General features: G+C 35.9%; 2 protein-coding genes across 3 annotated transcripts in view; one reads left to right on the forward strand and one right to left on the reverse strand.

The window, feature by feature from the left end:
• The window catches only part of GLMN (glomulin, FKBP associated protein), a 21941-nt gene extending 12076 nt beyond the window's left edge, over positions 1 to 9865 (forward strand). For both annotated transcript variants that reach the window (XM_086753466.1, XM_086753465.1), the window contains 9 exons: positions 128 to 217; positions 755 to 796; positions 880 to 953; positions 1275 to 1359; positions 3447 to 3556; positions 4670 to 4733; positions 6522 to 6645; positions 8084 to 8166; positions 8306 to 9865. In XM_086753466.1, the coding sequence (XP_086609592.1) occupies positions 128 to 217; positions 755 to 796; positions 880 to 953; positions 1275 to 1359; positions 3447 to 3556; positions 4670 to 4733; positions 6522 to 6645; positions 8084 to 8166; positions 8306 to 8413 (780 nt within the window). In that variant the 3' untranslated portion in view covers positions 8414 to 9865. The remainder of the gene's footprint in view (positions 1 to 127; positions 218 to 754; positions 797 to 879; positions 954 to 1274; positions 1360 to 3446; positions 3557 to 4669; positions 4734 to 6521; positions 6646 to 8083; positions 8167 to 8305) is intronic.
• C8H1orf146 (chromosome 8 C1orf146 homolog) lies at positions 9452 to 20407 on the reverse strand. Its single transcript, XM_086753467.1, is given in 7 exon segments — positions 9452 to 9571; positions 11016 to 11094; positions 13584 to 13752; positions 14843 to 14936; positions 16814 to 16940; positions 17975 to 18187; positions 20390 to 20407. Coding segments are annotated over 5 exon segments (531 nt in total). The 5' UTR covers positions 16883 to 16940; positions 17975 to 18187; positions 20390 to 20407.
• Positions 20408 to 20673: the final 266 nt, after the last annotated feature.

Consider the following 20673-nt stretch of genomic DNA (forward strand, 5'->3'; position numbering starts at 1 on the left):
GAACTTTGGACATGCGAATGAACATTTAGAGTGAAGGCAGTTCTAGCCATGAAATGTTAAACGTGTAGATTAATGTCTTTAATATGTGCAAAATGTTGGCTGCTTTTTTTTTTCCCCTCACCTGCAGGACCTATTTGAGAGCTGTTTATTGAGAATGGAAGATAATAGCCTTCTCCATCAATATCTAGAATGCAGAGATTTTATTAATGTCCCTCAGGTAATAAGAAACAATGTACAGAAGTCTTTAATATGTGATTATAAATAATACCGAGCTGTCTTCTAGGTGTTTGAGAGGGGACATACTGCTGAACCTTTACACACTTGTGTCATTAAATTGAAACCTTTAGTGTCTTGCTATACAGAATTAATTGTCTTTTCTGCCTGCTACAGCATGAAGTTTCAGAGACAATTAAAATGTACGTAGTGTATGTACAGGCCACTGGGGCAGGTGGGCACTGATCTTAGCTGCAAGATGGTGCTTCCTCATTTTTCCATCTTCCTTGCAAAAATGCTGCTAGACCACATTCTTATTTGGACCCAAGAGTAGGAGAATAGTAGTCTTGTGTATCAGCCCTGGGATTTCAACTACTGAAGTTAATGTGAATTTCTCAGATGAAAATCTTCTCATAGGCATGGCTTTTTAGTTTTGGTTGGTTTGTTATTTTTTTAATGTCTTAATTAAATTTCAGTCACTGTTATGTAATGTAATTATCTGTATGTAATTAGAAATTATGTTTTCTTTGTCCAATTGCAGGATTTGGTGAAAGTTATGACCCTTTGTCCCATAGAGCATCTGGTATGTAATGTGACCTATAGAATCAGTTAAGTGCTGAATTTATTTAATTAGTATTAATCTGATAACGTCTTCTTTTTCTTTAGAGAAAGAAGAGTTTAAATATTTTGCAGTTGTTCATAGACAAGTTTGATACAGAGGGAAAATATACATTATTCAGGTATGCATTGAAATTACTGTAGCTTGTGTAAAATCAGCCTTATTGCAGCTTAATTGCATAGATACAATGATTTCTGACAGGTTCTATCTGGTAAACCACATTACTTTTACTATGTTAATTTTTGGATAAATAATGAATTTGAATTGCCTCACTGAAATCAGCTGTCTTACATAAGCTAGTGTTTAAAGGTTACATAGTCATTGTATTTTTCTGTGGTAAAATTCCCACTTAGATTACATTAATGGTCTTATTCACTCAGTTTTTTGAGGTAACTATATAGGCAGCTTTGAAGAGATGATACTTTTGTTTGTTTGTTTGAAGGTGTTTACTGAAGACAAGCAACCATGCTGGTGTGGAAGGATACATCATTAAAAATATAAAAGATCAGATTCACTTATCGTTAACGGTGAGGCTATTACCACTAAAGAAAAAGTTGCCATCTCAAAATTCTATCAGTATTATGTTGAGAAAATGTGTACAGCTTAAGCTTTGAGTGACACATGAAAAAAATCCACTTTGAAAAGAAACATAAGATCGGGAAATTATGTAATTAAAAATATTAATTTGGCCTTTTTTCTGGCATATGTATTTTTATGTTATAATTTTACAATTGTATTTTTAATTACGCAATCTTAATGTATTTTTCTGAGAAGTTATTATTACCTTTTCTGTGCTTGAAAATACATGCTTCTTTCTTAAAGAGAACCTACTAAGTATTTTGCTTTATCCTCACAGTTCCTAATTTCTTGAATATAATTCAAATGCTACAGTCCAGACAGAATTATGAATTTTTTCTTGTTTTTTATTATGACAGTCAGAATTATATTATGAGTGCTTCACAAACATTGAATTCATTAGAAAGGATTGAGCTAGATCAAAGCTATTTAAATCTCATATTTTATAATCATTTATACCAGGAAGTTGGAAAAAATTAATTAAAAATAAATGATTAACTTTTTTCCTCTCTCTTTTTTTTAACTGCTTAAAGCCTTTTCCAAACCAAATTTGATTCTGAAGGATACTGCCTTTTATCAAATAGGACAATATAGTAAATTTACACATACTTTATGCTAGCATAATTATGTTAGAAAACAGCAAACTACTATTTTTTTAGATCATAGTCTGTCCTGTATATTGAATCAGCAGGGGTGAAGAAGATAACATGAAAACTGTTCCAAAAGGGGCTTGCACTAAAATTGAATGGGTAAAAGCATATTCTGAAATTTCCTTACTAATTAATTTTTTGACTATACAGCTTCAGAAGTTTCTTAATACATTTCTTCTGTGTAGAGTTCCCTGGCTGTCAAAAAGACATATAATTTTAAAACTTCATTGCATGAATTTGAATATTCTAGTTTGTTGCAAAGAATTCTGCTATAGACGTAACAATAACAATTTCCTATTGCTATCCATTTATTTCATCTTAGTTTTTGCATCCAGCGAATCTTAAACTTTCCAGGTCTCTCATCTGATCTGACTTAACAGACAGTTACCCTTCTTGTCTCCTTTTCTAATCTCAGTTTTCCTTCCAATCCATTTCTGGCTTTTTCCTGGTTTCCTCTCTTGTCTAGCTTTTGCCCTGTGTATGATATCTCCTTCCCCACCTTTACTTGAGATAAGGACTTTGCCAACATGAGATCCTTGCAAGAACTCCATGCTCTTGGCTTCATTGTACTGACATGAAATGGCCTTTTGAAGAGGCCACAAAACTTGCAGAGAAGTGTGCTCACTTGCTCCTCTTGAGTATGATGGGCACACCCTTAAGTTAGCACCAGTGCAGGAAGGCAGGCGGTTTTTTGTTGTTTTGCCCCTCCTCACTTCACAATTTTTTGTAATTTAGGGAATTTTTGTGGAACTTATAAGTGGTCTGTCTATGATGCAGAGGGCAGAATAATTATGTTCTGCCACCTCAAAACCTAGTACTCTCCATCTTACGCTTAAATGATTCTCCCTTCTGTCTTCTCTCCCCTCCCTCTTTCAAGAGAAAGTAACTGAATGTCCTTCCTCCATTAAAGACCTGTAGAGATGAAGGTGTACTTTACGTGCAAGCATTGCTAAGAGTTGTGGATTTAAAAATATGCAAAGAAAACTTAAAACACCTAATAATCTTTAAAAAAAAATTGTGATGCTACTGTTATGTATCTGGTAAAGATGGCCAATTGTTCTATACCTCAATATAAAGAAAGAGAGGGCCTAGTACAATTTACTCAGTTTATGTAGACAGATATTAACTGTATTTATGGTGGTATGGTGAAGAGGTGGAGAATCTATTCTGATGACACTGAAAAGAACAGCTTGGCATGGAGAAACAAAGGAGGGAGGATTATGAAAGGATACCTTGTATACTTCAACCACATGTAGTAATTAGAAAATATTTCTTTCAGTGTTTTGATTTTTTTTTTCTTATCTGTTTTCCCAAAATTGTTATTAAATTATTTATTTATCTGAGTGCACATTTTGCACACAGCTAAACTTTTTGTATCATTTTTTCAGAAGGCACATGACAACATTTGGTTTACAGGACATCATCTGATCTCCCTTCTAGACTTAGTGCTTTTGCTTCCAGAGGGTGCTGAGACAGATCTTCTGCAAAACTCAGATAGGTGAGTTGTAATCACAGTTAGAGACTTTTCTTCTTTTTTAATCATTTGAAAAGACTTCAGACTACCTTATTACAATGGGAGGTATGCCGTCATATAATTAATGAGGTGACACCATCAAAGTATTTTAAATTTTTGGAACTAGGAATGGTAACGATCACTTCCTTCAACCATCCGTTTCACTGACTCCGAATAGAAGAATGTCACAATGCTATTACATTAATTTTAACAATAAGAAAGGTCTTCCTCCTCCATTCCCTGAGGATCTAAAGCCTCAGATGTCAAATTACAGAACTAATTGGAAAAGCTGAATTTCTTCAGGACTGTATGGTTTGTCAGCTTTCTGCAAAAACAATTGGAGGAACAAAAGAAATGTGATATGTTGTCTTATGTGACACAGGAGAATAACGATTATCAGATACAACTTAGAGCACACAGCCTCTTTGAGGCCATTGCAGATTGCTGCCAGGAATCCAGTATCTCATAAATGGGAACAGCAAATGCTTGCATTAAGTAATAGAAAAATAACTGGAAATTTCTCTGAAAAATCTCCTGTATAGGTCAAGTCTCTTCCTATGTGATGAGTAAAGGTTGGGTTTTTAAGTCAGTACGGTGATGGTGTCCAGATGGACACATAACTACTTAAAAACCCAGATGTGTGGTCTGTAATTGTGCTGCTTATCTGGAAAAAGCAATAAATAGTTTCTTCTAAAAAGTATGGCAAAACAAAAGCTAAAAGCATATATTTAAAAAGCACTCAAAAGTAAAAATTCAATACTATAACAAACAAAACTGCCACACTAGTTTCATATCCACTTTGGCTCACCAGCGATGCATATTACAAATGTTCTGTCTCTTCAGAGAACTCTTTCCCTCACAATCACCAGCCTTCTTCAGTCTGCTGACAGTTTTAGTCTTACTTGCAAAGTATCAGCTCTTGTAACATGGACATTACTGCACATTGGTGCTCTACACTAAGCTATATTGCTCAACAGATGAGTGGTTGCATTTTGTAGAAATGGATATTTTTAGGATGTCTGGCTAATGGACTATTTGAATTATTATCCCTGTAATATAAATCTGTGTTCTAAATAACATTGTATTTTTAATTCACAGGATTATGGCGTCACTAAATCTACTGAGATACTTGGTAATTAAGGATTGTGAAACTGATAATCAGGTAAGTACTAATTGATTTGAAAATAATTGATTGGCTAAGGGCTGAGAGATGGATTCATGTGAACACTATTATCCTTGATTCAAAACCATGCTTTCTGCATTTTAATTTGCAACAGTCAGTAATCCAGAAGTGATGTTTTTATTAACTACGTTAGGAGATAGATGATGTGATAGGTAGATGAGTTTATTCTTATGAAATTTGATTGCATTCATACTTAACTGTTACTGTAAACAAGCTAATCCTTTTACTCTGCCTGATGAACTGTGGTCTGTGTCCATAATTCTAGAGTATTTCACCATAAAATAACATCTCTATCAAGTACTCCCATGAGAAAAAATACTTGTTACTCTTGCTTATTTATTTGGAGGTATCCCTCAAGCCGCCAAGTGGACTTCTTAATAATAATAATAATAAATACAAACCTTTGCAGTTCAAGAGATCAATTTTATTAATACTTAGGCAAAATACTTTTTTGTGCTAGAAGCTAATAGTATTGAAGAATGGCATGAAGAATGTCCCTAAAGAATGTTGGAGGAGAAAATAGCATCACCTCTTCTGAAGATTTCCCTTAAATTTAAGTCCTGTCAGTTCTTAACTTCCTCCCTGTCTCCCGTCATATAGGGTAAGTGGGGCAGAAAGACAATGCCTCCTTTCCTGTCAGTTCAGATGTTTTCTTTGCTGTGTAACAAGCGCTTTCATTAATCAAGTTTAAAAATCAGTATTTTTCTGGGAAGTTATTTTTTCATCTTTAGCCCAGTTCTTACCCATAATTACTGATTTTCTAATTTGACCAGTTAACTTTTGTGTCATTTAGCATTAAAATTTGGTGAATTTTCCACTGTAATCAACAATACTATTTAACATTGAGAATTCTTATTTTTATCATCCTTACTTTGCCCTTTGAGGATACTGCCTGAAGAAAATAAATGGCAGTAAAATAAATGGCTCCTATATCTAAAGACACAAGGACTGCTTTGTATTTGTTTCCTTCTACAGCAGTTTTGTAACTACAAGCTTATAAGGTGCCAAGGCAGAGACATTTTCCTCTCGTGCTGTGTAACCTTGAACGGCCTTGCTTTTCAGCATCTTTTCCTTGTATCTCTTGCTTCTTGAGTGCAATTATTGTAAACTTCTCCTTTCACGGATGCCAAACTGGGGAGAAGTTCACAGTCCCTTTGGCTACTGTGCCTAAGGATGGGGTAGTAGCATATCCAGTAACATTCCTATAATGCTTTCTAAACTGAATGCAATATAGACAAGACCCTTATGTATTTGGGCAGCATGACATTTATTAGAGCTTTAATTTGGCATGGCAATACAGTATTAATTTGGGAACACAAATTTAAATATTTGTGCTATTTTGCTGCTGAATTATCTTAGAGGAATCTACAACTGCTGTTTACTCACTGTAGAAATTCTAGCCTGAGAAAGTGGCTAGTACTCACTCTCCAGCATACCAACATCCTTGCAGCTTTGCTTACAAGAACAAGTTGAAAATGTGTGTTTCCATTGCTGTAGTTATCAGCCCCCAGTCCCTTTTTGGACTGCTTCATCCTCTGGGTTTTAACAAATCAAAGTTGAAAACGTAAAAGAGAGGGAGAGGAGCTTAATATCTATCATGATGCTATTCATGCTTAAATGGATGAGCCTAAATTCTTTTTTTTTCTTTTTCCTCTCAGCACAGAAGTGTATGTTATAAAGACTAGTCCAAAAACTTGTGTTCGAAAACTTAGCATTGCAATACTCCATTAAAATAAATTTTTAACTGTCTCTTTTCTATTTGAACAGACTGGTGTCTGGACCACACTTGCCAAGATTAAGCAAAATTTTTTAAAACCACTGCATGTAGGACTCAATATGTCAAAAGCACACTATGAAGCAGAAATAAAGAATAAGAAGGAAAACAGAAGAGGTTAGTTGTTTTTCTTCCCTCCCTCTAGCTTTGTCCCTAATTAGAAACTTTGTAAATCCTTTGGAAAAAAAGAATTGGTGGGTGTTGTGTTTGTTTATACATCTTTTAATTAACTGTTGACATTATTCCAAACTTCAAATAATAATTCAGTAATTGCTGTATTTGGTGTTAATAATTTTTGTAATTGGTCTGAAAAATGAATTTGTTTATCTCGTCACATTTTTGAACCTTATGAAAAACTGGTAGAAATGTCACATGAAGACCTTCAGAGCTTGTTCTGCATTTGTATGTTTGATTTTTATGGTTAGACAAGAGCACCTAAGTCACTCTGAATATACAGCCCTTGGGTTTTGTAGTAGGTGTGGGGAGGTTAACAAAAGACGAAATAATTTACATAGCAAATGGGTGCTTTCTTAAAGCCTGAAGGATTACAATCTGGATTTTTAATTTATTATTATTTTTATAATCTGACACACAGAATCAGGTTTCTGCTCTGGTTTAAGCAGACACATTCCACAGGGCATAAGAGCTGTAGCTCCTTGAGGCCATCTGTGTGTATGTCGGATCCTCTGTTCCTTTGTAGTCTTCAGTATAATTAAGACAGCGCAAGGAACTTGCTTCTGCTACCAAAAATGTCAGTACAGCTTTTTGCTCCTAGTCTTACCCTCTTCTGTTGTAGTAAACTATCTAAGTAAGAGGCAGAGAAGGGGAATTTTTTCTGAAGGCAGCCTGAAGATATCTTTCTAAAGGGAATCCTTTAAAATTAATCAGGAAGGTTTTTCTTTAACTGTCTTTACATTTCTCTAACCTTTGACAGAGCATAAAGAGATTTGAGTTCAGGAGAGAACATCTGACTCATAAAAGTAAAGGGTTTAGCCTTTTTCCCCAAGGTATAATCTTTGTAAGCATTACGTTGAATTTCAAATACATGGCCTTGAATGTAACAGGTTTTTCCCTTAGTTTTCAGACTTGTCCTTGTAGTTTTCCCTGTTGCAAGTAATCTGCCTGCAACAGAGAAGCCTGCAGCCTTTTCTTAATAAAACAAGTATTTTATGTCTGGATTCATTAAGTCAAACTAAAGAACCTCCTATGATCTTTCTGGATGTGGAAATATTAAAAATTTATCAAAAAATGACCAGATTTTTCTTTTTTTTTTCCCTTTTAAGGAGCATTTTAGCTATATAAAATTGTTTTGAGTTGCAGATATTGCCTGTTTAGTAATGTAGTCACAGGTGATACAGAAAGTGTAAAGATAGCATCAAGTTCATACTATCCTCATGTTAAGGTTCAGCAACTTCTGTCCTGTGCTTGGTCAATATCTAGGTTTGTGTTTTTTAAAAATTAATGTCTAGACATGCTAATAGATTAAGTATGCTTTTCATTCCAAAAGTTATGTGAAACAGCAGCCTAATTTCTGGTTGGTTATTTTCTTCTACAGAGGCACACAGTTCTAACACAGTTTGTTCTGTAACCGTTAGTGGGGAAAAGATGCCTGCCATGACTACTGAAATGCAGCTTCAGGTGAGTTTGCATTTCCTTCAGAGTTATTCAGAAGTACTGAAAATTTATTTTCAATCTGGAGACAAACATACATGTACAGTAGGTAAAAAATAAAAAATTCTTCTAATAAAAATAACATTAATCTATTTTGTCATTTCAGGTTTTGCACTCGGCTCTCTTCACATTTGATTTAATAGAAAGTGTTCTAGCTCGAGTAGAAGAACTCATTGAAGTGAAAATAAAGGCTGTAATGGATGAAAATAGTTAGGTCAGCTGACGTATTTGAATTAACATACTTCTTAGAAGATCATTTTGACTATGAGACTGTAGTTGAAAAGGAGGTTGCCAGCCTTTAAAGAAGAGCAATTTAGAGTGACCTCTAGAAGAATTGCAAATGCTGCTCTTCATAAGTCCTGTTACAGTTTTTTTTTTTATTTTCTTTTGCTATTGTTGTATGCAATTCAGAGATGGACTATTTACTAAAGTAGTCCTTTTCAGAATTTGATGCTTTTTCTTAAATTTAGGAACTAAAACCAAGGTGTGGGTTTTTTTTTTTGTTCGTATGCTGTTGCAAGGAGGTATGGTTGTGCATTTATTTTTCTGTTCATTTTTAAAATTTGTTAGATAATAGTTGCTGACTGGTGTTGTGAATTACAACTTTTTATAAAGTGACTGGAGAACCATTAATTAAAAAGCACTGTTTAAGCACAAGGTATTTTTGTCAGCACTTTTTAATGCTGACAAACAGGATTCTGTATTTACAAACAGGACTGTAAGCTACAGATAGATAACAGTAGAAACATTATGGCAAATGAAACCAAGTTTAAAGAAAAACACAGCAACTTTGAGCCAAAGATGATGTTAAAACTTAGTAACACAACAGGTAACATTTGTGTTGAAAAAACACAAACACACTGTATAAGGTTTATACCTGTTTATCCATGAGAAACCTGTATTTTAGAATAGTTTTCATCATCCTTATCTTTAATGATAAAGTTTTCCTTAAGATACATTAAATATTTTTTGAAATTATTATGAACAAATGAGCTTGTAAGTTCAGAATCAAGTTGAAAATAAGGGCAGCTTTTCTCTAGTGCAGTTAAAGATTTTTTTTTTTTCCTTAGAATGCACATTTGGCATAATGTATGCTATTTTTCACTGTATAGTTATTTAATATAAACTTTCATTCCAAATGTGTTAAGTTGTATATACAGTCTTTCAAAATGCAACTATATTTTTAAGAACATACTATATTTTGTTTAAAATGTAGCTACTATATTTATGAATAAAAACCCCAAATACTAAATTAATTACAATGCAACTAGTACTCCTGAAGCATCTTCCAAACTGGACTGTTTTCTATTATTTGAGCTTTTGTCATTGCCATTTTGTAACGAATATCATCTGCTTGTGGCTTGGAAGTTATCTTAGAGGAAAGAAAAATCTCATGAGTGGAACACAGTAGCTCTTAGGTAATAGAATATTCAACATCTTATTTTTCAAATAGTACAAATGTAAAATTATTCAGCAGTGAAATCTGAATCATGTTTTCTGAGGCAGATAATCAGGAATGATGTACACAGGGGTGATTGGATGTATCCCTTTAGGTGTAAGACCAGTCCTAAAATAACCAGTCCTGTCAGCATTGCATCTGATTATCTGGATAGTATTTCAACAGGAGTTGGGCATGGTAGCTCAGGATTAGTTGGATGGTATTGCTCCGTTGGCCATGTCTGTTAACTTGAGGGGAAAAAAAAAAAAAATCCACTTTTTTAGGCCCTCTACCAGTTAAGGATTCTCTGGCAAAAGATGAGCTCATTAAACTGGGTTTGCACTACATTGGTAAGTGGTAACAATGTAATGGCAACCAGTAGATTTGTGCTGTATAAACTATCATCACTTTTTACAGGGCTCTCCTGTTGAAATCCAGTGTAAACATTCTGAACAAGTAGAAAAGCAAATTCAACTTTATAGGATCAGCAGTAATCTTAAAAGTTTTTGGGTTAATACTGTATTAAGAGACTGGGCCAGACATCAGTAGATTCAATTAAAAATATAAGTATCCCTAGAAACATCCAAGGCCAGGTTGGATGGGGCTCTGAGCAACCTGATCTGGTTGGAGATGTCCCTACTCCTTGCAGGGGGGTTGGACTGGAAGGCCTTTGAAGGTCCCTTCCAACCCAAACTATTCTATGATTAATGCTTATTATTTTGAGATGCTTACTTCAGGAAAGGATAAAATATAAATTAATATTTGATTCCTAACATTTCATTCACTCTGTCATTTTTATTTTTGGTACACAGGATGCTGCTAGTACTGTTATAGTTAGTATCTAAGTTACAATTTTCATGGAAAAATGTTCTTTAAAGAGGTTCAGTAAACAGATTTAATAAATAATGTGTGGATGCATACAGGCTATGTTGCAGATACACAGATAAATTACAGTTACTAAGCTGTAGAAATAATACATTAGTATGTGCATCATTAAAAATCCACAAGTAGAGTTTTTAGATTGGCATTTTTCTTTTAGGTTGTTACATGTTTCCATCTTAGGCTGTTTCTGCATTAGTAAGTGAAGTGAAGGCATCCTAACTTAACAGTGGTAAATAAGAGCCGAATTAGTTCCTAAGTATCTAATTTGTCTTAATAGATGCTATTAAGAGCTTTTAAAGTTACCTTTAACATAGGTTAAACACTTAGTTAAGCATCAGAGTAAGTCTTACCTCAATGTATTACATGGATTGTGGTCAAGACCCCCAAGGTTCCATTAAGGAAAAATAAGTATTTTATAGTTCTTGGCTTTTCCTGGCTAATATACTGCTGAAGTTCTGAGGAACTAATATTTTTAAGTATATGCAACCAGACTTACCTTAGCTATAGTTAGCATTAACTTAACAGTTTCAGCAGTATTATGAACAGGTATTATACGTAAATTACTGCCCAGGAATCTGCACATCAAAACAAATTAAGGTTAAGGTTACTTTTAGAATGCACATTTAATTTGTTATGCCATAAAACTCAAAAAGCATTCCCACATGATTTAAACAACTTATTACTGTGCCCTCACCACAAGATTGCTTTTTCTCTTTAAGGGCAACTGGAGAGTTCATGCTGTTTATATAGCCATCTGTCCCATTTCTGTACCACTTGTGTAAGGTGGGATTTGGAAGGGCTCATTTATTTTTCTAGGGCTCTTTGGTAATTAATCAATCAACATTTCTTAAGCATGTGTACATTCAGAGAGCAGTAAACCCTCTTCTGCTATATCGTTGAAGACTCTGTTCTGAGTGCCACTGAAGAAATGTTTGTCCTTTTTTTTTTTTTTTATGGCTTTGGAAGAACACAGGGAAGTATCTAAAAACACTGTGCTAAAAATACTTCACAATTTGAACTAAATGTCTGCAGTGTGTTATTTAAATGTAGCAATCTTTGTGTCAGATGTGATTAAGATAATGGGATAATTATGTTAAGAATTTCATGTAAAGACTTGTTCATTCAAATAATTTATCCTAAAATTCATTCTCTCCCTATAAATAAGGTTATTCATATGCATTCATTCTTGAGAATGGAATCTGAAGATTTAAAATACTGGCATCAGTTGTCATTCAGAGCAGTCATGGAAGAGAAAGAGATCAAAGCCTAGGCAAGTACAGAGCCTCTCCCTAAGGCTTATATCACAAGTGTCTTGTAACAATGACAACACAGTTATCATTGCTGCCATTTTCTGTTGCGGAGGTAAAACATGATAGGAACTTAACAACAAAGAATGAGGAATTTTAAATAATCAAAAATTTAATCCAAACAAAGTGCCCAGCTGCTCAGTTGTATACTCCCCTGTGACCTCCCCTTGTGACTACCACCTGTTCCTCCCCTCAGTCTGTTTTGATGACTTGGACTTGTTCACATTGAGACCTATGCTGGTTAGATATTTGATTTGAACTTGGCTACCCATTCTTCTAATTAGCAAAAATAAATGTTATAGGCAGTGTCCTTCCTTAAGAGTAGGTACTCAGCTCACTGAGTTTTGCTAAAATCTGATGCAGAAACTGTGGTTGATTGCTTTTCTGACCCTTCTCCCATTATATACGCAACCCTACATAAAGTGTTTGTGGTGCTGAACAACAATCATATAATGTTCTTAATAATAAAATAAAAGAATAATAAAAAATCCTTCCCAAATGCAACACCATAGATAAGCAGAAAGAAACAGTAATACAGAAAGACCTGAAAATAGCAGGGGACTTTATTTTTTAACAAATCCAACAGGTGACTTGTAGTTTAAGAGAATATGGCACAAGTTTCAACCCCACTAATGCAAAAGCTCAGTCAGTGACGTACATACACTAGCAGAACTCCAAGCTATGAGGTAGTAACAAAGCACATGCATCTAAAACATAATTGTGCCTTGTGAACATCAATTTTGTATGGCCTGCAGTGACAAAACTATTATTTTTAATTAAACTACTGACTTGCAAAATGGAATATAGTTTCAACACATCGCATTCGTTAGTGATCAACACGTGCACAAAAAACCTCAAAGTAGATTGAGAATTAGCATTGCCATCAGCTGAATAACATATTCTTGCTGAATGGTGGCAGAGCTTTTAAGACCTCTCATGAAAATTTATGGAATTTTCACAAATGGGTAATAGGTTTCCTACATCTCATCCCATACACTCCGCTACTCATCAGCATTTGGCAATGTGCCCAGGATTTAATGAGCCTGGTGCTAGTTTCAAGGAGGTAAAGATCAAAGACTCCATTAGAATAGTCACTTCTTTGATGTTAAGAGTGAAAATCAACTGCAGTTAGGACTACTGTAGGTACCAGAAAATAGTTTTGACTACAAGTATGGAGCACGATCTGATAACTGCTGTCAGCAGGTGTGAACTGAAACATGCATGTTTTCAAGCTTCATTAAAAATCCCAGATAAAGTTTTAAACAAATCAGTTTTAATGTCTACTTTTATGGTGTAAAATAACATTGATTATTTCAATTGTTCTAGCCTTTTATAATAGACATGGTTCCAAGTAAACAGATTTTAAAAGCTAGTAAGGAAACTGAACTTCACAATAAAGCCTTTTTTCATGAAGGAAAGTTGGCTGTTCTGTTTTGAAAATGACCACGAAAAGATGCTGAAAGGGATAAGAAGATTGCCTCATTTTCCAGTTCAAGAGAAAACTTGAAAAAAATAATTCTCTTACAAAGCCCTGAAGTGATTGAAAGGGATATTATTTGCTATGTTTTGAGGAATGTCCCCTTTGTTACCTATGACATGTCAGATTGATTCACTTTTAGTATTCTTTTCATTTGCCATTAATAAACATATGTTTTAATATTGCTGAAAATAATTCCTAAAATAATATTCCTGAATCTAGAACTGCTATTTAATTTCTTCCTAGCAATAAAAATTTTGGTTTGATGTTGAAATCATACCTTCTCTGAATCCTAAACATGACGTTCCATTCTTCTGGTCCATGAAGAGCAGCTGACAAAACCAAAAAACTGTTCCGGTGAATGTTTATGAATTTCTGAATTCTTTTGAAAAACTGTTCTTCCCCCGTAATAAGCAAGTCTTGAGTGTCTGCCAGTAAAAACGCAACACCTATTGAAGAAATTTATATAAATACATACGTCATGGCAGTCACGTTATTAAGTTCTCACCAGAAACCAGGAAGCAGAATTCTTATTCAAACATTAGTTTAAAAGGTGATGGAACAAAACACATGAATGAATTTACACGTGTTGACAGTGAAATGCAATCATGAGATTTGGCCAGTGATGATTGGTAGATATAACGACAAATAACTCAGAGGTTATTTTCAACCATAACGTCAAAAAAACCCAACTTCAATCCACTCAAAGTAGAGACATCTGAATGCCTTTGAAAGCACATGCTTCACAAACAAGCAAATAATGTGACAAATTTAGGGCAAATGAAAAGGCGGATGGAAGAGCTCAGCAAGTCCCATATCTAAATGAGATAAATAAACACACCTGCAACATCTTAAAAGTAAGCTAAACTGTCTACCATGAAAAATGAAATTATAACCCCATCAACTGAGTTATCCTGAAAGAGAAAGTTAAGAAGGCTGAAGTTTAGGAGGCTTAACAATTGAGGATACAAAAGACTAGGCCAATGTGTGCTTCAGCTTAAGGATCTCGTCTACCTGCCTAAAGCATCTTCTGCTTTAAAAAGGAAGATATTTCATGTTTGCAGTTTCAATTATTTCATAATCAAACCTGCTCAAATAATCCTTTCCCTAAATCCTCTGCTACCACCAAGTCTGCAAACTCAAGTTGGAAGGTGAAAGCCAAGGGCCTTGGTTCACTCTGGTATTTACAGCCATGAATACTCAAAAATCTTAATGACTGTCTTACACATTAGTGGCACTCAACGTGTTTGCTCAGTTATAAAAATAATTTACTAAACAGTTCAGCTGATGACCACCAAATCTAATGTCATCTTCTACAGTACATCCAAAAAAAAGTAAAAAACAATGAAAATGTTTCATCCTCAAAGTTCCCTGCTCCATCTTCTGATTTATGTGCAATCACAGCACAGCTCCTTCCACCACTGCATGACATTCCAAAAAGGCAGCTTTTATTCAGTTCAGTGTAGCCTACAACACAGCCTGATCTTGTACCTCATTCGAGTTTATGAGTTTAAGAACATAAACTTCAAAGTACTGTACCAGAAACAGAAAAAATCACAGATCCAATTTCCACAGATTCTGAATATCGAACTCGGTGTTGTTGCCTCTGTAGAATTGCAGAAATTTCATGATTCTAAACAAATTTTAAAAGGTTATTTTAAAAATAAGTTTTCAACCAACAAGGTAAATTATAAAAATATTCTTAAAGCACTGTCTGAACCATTATAGATAGAATGTTAGCATTGTTGTTTAAAAAATATTTTTTATTCTATTTGCAATAAAAAAGTAGTAAAATGTTAATTAAACTTTTTAAGTTAATGAAATTTTGAAATATTTGCATTGGAAGTTATCAAACATTGAATGACAATTTTGTATGCATACATTAAATTTGCCACAGGAAATTCTTGCATAATACATAACGAAGCTCAAACATTTTGCAGTCTATTTTTCTAAGATGTGCTAAAGGAGGATTTGCAGAAGAGAGGAACATACAGTAGTGTGTTGCTATGACTCCAGTTAATTAGACTGCATTCTTTTTTCACAGACGTCAGCATTTCATTTGGAAGATAGTTCAGAAAATCTGTATGGGACATAATTTTCTTTAACACTTTTTGACAGAATGCAATCCACTCAGGAAAACTAGAACGTGGCTCTATGCAGCATAATCATCTACAGAACGGAGTGGGTTTGGGTGTATTTTTTAGCCTGCAAAAGTATTTCTGCAGTACGTTCTACAGAAACTGCTCAAGCACAGGTATTTTAAAGATTAAATCGCTAAATAATTTTTATCTAAGAAGTTCTTTAACCCACTCATTTAGTACATAGCCAACCTGCCTGTATCTCCCATAGGGAGATGTCATGATTTAGTGGAAGAATACAAAATAAAGTCAGGGTAGCAAGTGAACCCTGAAGGAGAAAGTAACCAGAAATTTTATGCTTTCAATGCACTCAATGACAACGCTTATGAGGTGTAACTACAATTTTGGAAAAACTCTGCCACTGCTGATAGTGAATTATTTAATGCACAAATACAAATAACAGCCAGAAAGATAGCCGCACAAGGAAAATAAAAGGTTCATAACCAAAACTGATACAAAACAATATCTTTGTAAAATAAAAGCCATCTTAGATTTGTATTAATCTATTTCCGTATCTTTGCTCACTCGGAGTCCTTACTAACAGCAGTAGTTTCAAGTACAGTTGGGGCTTTCACTAATAAGAGTGAATTACGCTGCTATAGCTGATGAGATCACTACCCTCCAATACCTCTACACCATATTATAGATTAAGCTGCTCTTGAAGCAGCTCCCAAACTGGAATAGTTTACAGGCTGTTATTCCAAGACAAGCAGACAAATAGGAACAAGGTTTAAATTGAGATGAGTCAGGAATTACTTCAACACCATTCACCAATTTACATGGCAGAGATGGGGTGATAACCTTGTCAGCCAAGCTAGCATAAAATATCCTTGCTTGTGAATCAAAGCTTCTTTCCTCTAAATTCTCTCCAGCTGGCATGAAATTGGTCTCAGCTGCAGGAACTAATTACCAGCTCCTTGACATACCCTTTCACTTTAGTGGGGAACAGTCTAGGCTTCTGATATTAACAGATACAAATATACATCAATAGCTGTAAGGCTATTTTAAACTGAATTGCACAGCTACTGAGTAACAATCTACCTCAATGTTGATACTGTAGAGTAGAAAATAAAGTGTTTAGGGAGAAAAAATGATGTCTTGCAGGAGGACAATCCTAAAGCAGTATAACTCAGAATAGCAGGTGGCAAGAATACTAAATAGGTACAGAAATAGCTAGGAGAAAAATCACAGACACAGAAAAAGAATCAGTACTATAATAGAAGCAATTTCAGACTAATGTCACTGTTTTATCCTAAAAAAACCCCTATATTAACTGACACTGCATAAAATTATTTCCATGTATATAATACAGGAAATACTTTTCAGCTTTTCGTAGTGAGTCTGATGCCACTCTTGACAAGTGTTATTGTACCTGCAGAGCTGTACTCATAATAACTGTTGTTACCCATCTTGACTGTTCCTGTCCACCACTTGCTGTCATTTTTTTTTACAGGTTTAATGGCTCTGCAGTGAAATCTCAGGTGCCACCTTCTGAAAAGCTTGGAAAAAGAAAGATGACAAAGATTACATGGCAAGTAAAGAGATGAAATATTTCAGGCACATGGATATATTAAAGATCTGATTAAAAACCAGGGCACTACCCAGTTCTCCAAAATGTATACAGGTGCCCACTACTATTGAAGTAATTTAAGCTGGATGCTAATTAGATATGTAAATGGCTTTAACAATCTACATCTGACAGGGCTTCCTCTATAAGGCATTAACAGGCAGAGCGGCATAATGAATAAATTATTTCAGAAAAACCTTCCTAAAAGCACTTAAAACAACTGAGGAACATTTGCCCTATTTTCAGAGGGCACATTTGCCACTGTGCACCTTTTACACTAAGATACTTTTGGGATGACTGCCCCAGGCCTCCTGCCCAGCCTGGAGCAGCCCACCGTGCTGCAGGCCTGAGCACTAGCTCTTTTACTGTATATTTGCATTTCACTCTTCTAAATATCCAGCTGGGCGAGCGTTTCTATTTCAGTAAGGCTCACGGGGTGTAGCTGGGGGCACCTGGCTGGAGCGTGAGGCAGTGTGGAGGCCGGGCCGGGCCTCGCCTCGCCTCACATCCCTGTGGCAGCCGCCTGGGGGTCGGTGGCGCTGCGTGGAAACCGGGAGCTTTGTGCCAGCTGGTTTCCGGTGTAAGTTTTTAACCTGGCCCCTTCTCGTTTTAAAAACCTGGTAAGGCACTAAAATAAAATCCCCGTGGCCCTGCGGGCCTGGGGTAGCGGGAGTCCCGGCGCCGGGTAGGGATCGTCCGCTCCGCGTTTCCCGCCCTGCGGGCCGACCGTCCCGCCAGTCCCGCCTTGTCCCGCCGCAGGGCCCGGAGCAGGGCGGTGCTCGGCAGGGCCGGCGGACGGGCCTCCCCGGCGGCCCCGTCTCCTTCCCGCGGCGCTCAGGAGGAACAGCGGCTGCTCCTCGCCGGGGATGTGCGGGAGCCGAAAGCAAGCTTGCCTCACAGGTCTGAGGAATTGAAGAGATGGCAAACAAACCCTCCCAGCAACCAGATGAAGTGCACATAACTTACTGCTAAGAAAGTAACCCAGGCCTTGGTGGGAAGTGAGGAGCACTAAAGCCGGTTGCCTTTCCTCCGGCCTGCTCGTCTCACGTCTGCTGCTCTGCGTTGTACTGTAGCATACGGGGACTGGCTTCTGCTGGGATGCTGATGAAAGCCCTGGCATCTTGTAAGTGACCCCATGAAGGTCTTCCAGAAACTTGGTGTTGGCCTGGGAGACTGCAGCTGTACAAGTATAGATTGTGTGACATTTTTAGATGATAAAAAGGACTAAAAGGGCAAAAATGTGGAAGGACACCAGGCAGAACAAGTTGGTGTTATAAACAATGACGGTAATAAGTCTGCTTTTACATAAGAAAACATCTTGAGGGAATGTTTTAATGGACAGCTAATTTTGCAGCTGTTCCTGGGGAAGAATATTCCAAACTATTTTCTGTGATATTCTAAATATAGAAGTTACACAGTACAAAAATGTGAAAGCAAGAAACATCACTGCTTTCTGTGAAAGGAATACTGAGAATGTTGGAGCTTCTTTTTTAATCATATAACAGGAAACAATACTTCTTTTATATGGTAAAGAAGAGCTGGAGTGCAGAGTCATTAAAAGTACTGAAAAAGAGCATTGATTTCTTCACCCAATATGTGAATCTAGACTCATGCCTAACTACTGAAGCCGGTATTTTTTACTGAAAATCTGAATAGTAAAAGCTTTTCCTTTTTATGCTCTTAAAATAGAAGAAAGTGGCCTCATTTATACATTAAAAATTATACATTTAAATAGCAAGTTGTCTGGCTTCCCTAGGAAAAAGTAGCTAGTGATTTAAAAATGACGACTCTTCTTCTTGTTGTTTTTTTTTGTTTGTTTTTTTTTTTTTTTTTTTTTTTTTTGTTTCAGACAAATAAGTGGATTCACATCTGATTTCCTACTTCTGTTGGTCAAATGCACCGGAGTTAGAGTTACCCCTCACTGCGAGGGTATAGAAATGTCATGCTGCTTTTGATAGTAAGTAAAATACTTCTAATACTGGATTTTTAAATTTCTATGGAGTATAAATGTGAAAGTCCACAAATTAAAGGAAAATAACAGAGGTATGAGGTATCCTGACTGCCATATTCTGGAGAGCTGAGACAGGACCAACAAACTGTGAAGCTGTTTCCTGTAACACAGTGGAACCATGTGCTCTGACTGCATACAAAAATCAGGGAGTTCAGAACATCAGGAATTATTTAAAAATACAATTCTAAACTAACAAGGCAGTTTTATGATGAGGATTTATGATCTTGCTAACATCTGCTGATGTGAAGTTTGAATTCATGCACACTATGAATGAATTTGTGTTTCAGTTCTAGAGAAGTCCCAGAGGTAACGAGCAGGAAGTGTTTTGTTGTAGTGGTTATACTTGATTTGTAACACTATAGTGTATCTGAATTCATATTTTGGAATATGTCTAATATGTACATGCATTTGTTGAAATAATAGGAGGGAATAGAATGGAATAAAAAGGTGATTCACAGTGTAAATCTCTAACAGCTGAGCAGATTTTTGTTTCCTTCAGTGTAGTACTGTTAGAAATGTACATAAAAGAAAGTATAAATTATTACATTTAAAAAACTGTCAGATAAATTTAAATGCAGGATTTAGGCTCCTGGGGTACCAGCAGATGTCTTTTTCCCCTCCAGCCATTTATCTTGCATGAAGTTAGACACCTCCCACCCCCCAACTCAAAATACCCATTTGAGAGGCACCAAAGTACAACAATATGTAAGTACAGGACAGTGAGAAAAAACCAAAACCTTAACAGAAACTGCTTCCTATCAGTATTTTGACTCCAGTTGTAACTTGTGTAAATTCTGTGTATCTTAATTTCAGTTGGCAAAAAGTTACACTGGAAACTTAACTGATATTTCTGCCTGTCATGACATTTGATAATACTTCACATTTGAAATAAAAATAAGACTCTTTCTGAGTTAGAAAGTTCTGAGGGGAACAGATTCCCCTGTCTCTGTGTGAGAGTCACCCCAGCCCAACACCTGTCCGGCCCAAGTCTTAGGCAGTTGCATGTGCTGAGCCCCTGGGCTAGGAGGTGCTCAAGAGACACTTCTGGTAGTGGTTTGTTTTGCAATGTTGTTTGAGTCTGAATCTCATTACATGACTTGTCTTTCTCTTTTTATGAGCCTAATGTCAGAAAGCGAATTAAATAGAGCTTGGATGCGAAGAAAATAGGTTTCTCTGGATTGTATATTCTTCAGAGCATTCTTCTCCCCAGTGGTTTCCCTTCCAAAAAATGACTTTGAGGAATCCTATGCTACCTCATATCATAAGCTAAATTTATTTTACTACTTACAATTATCTCTGCTGTGGCAGTTTCTGTAATTTTGCTAGTCGTAGCTTTAAATCTCAAAAGCATTGCTTTTCCACATGCCTACGTGGTGCATTTCACATACAGGCGAAGTTGCAAGAGAGAGGGCTGTGTCTCTCAGCGTATCAGGTGACTCCCGGGAGCAGAACAGAGAACCGCATTTAGGCAGGAATACAAGGACTTTAGGATTAGAATTCCCATATGATGAAGATAGTGGCTTAAGCATTTGGATAAATGACTAATTTATGACAAGGCAAAATCTTTCATCAAATTAGTTTCCCTGCACTATTTTGGGTCATATCCTGTATGTTTGAAATCAGCACTATTTTATTTATTTATTTATTTTGTAGG

This window comes from Chlamydotis macqueenii, chromosome 8, assembly GCF_036417535.1.
Source record: "Chlamydotis macqueenii isolate bChlMac1 chromosome 8, bChlMac1.mat, whole genome shotgun sequence".
Lineage (NCBI taxonomy): Eukaryota > Metazoa > Chordata > Aves > Otidiformes > Otididae > Chlamydotis > Chlamydotis macqueenii.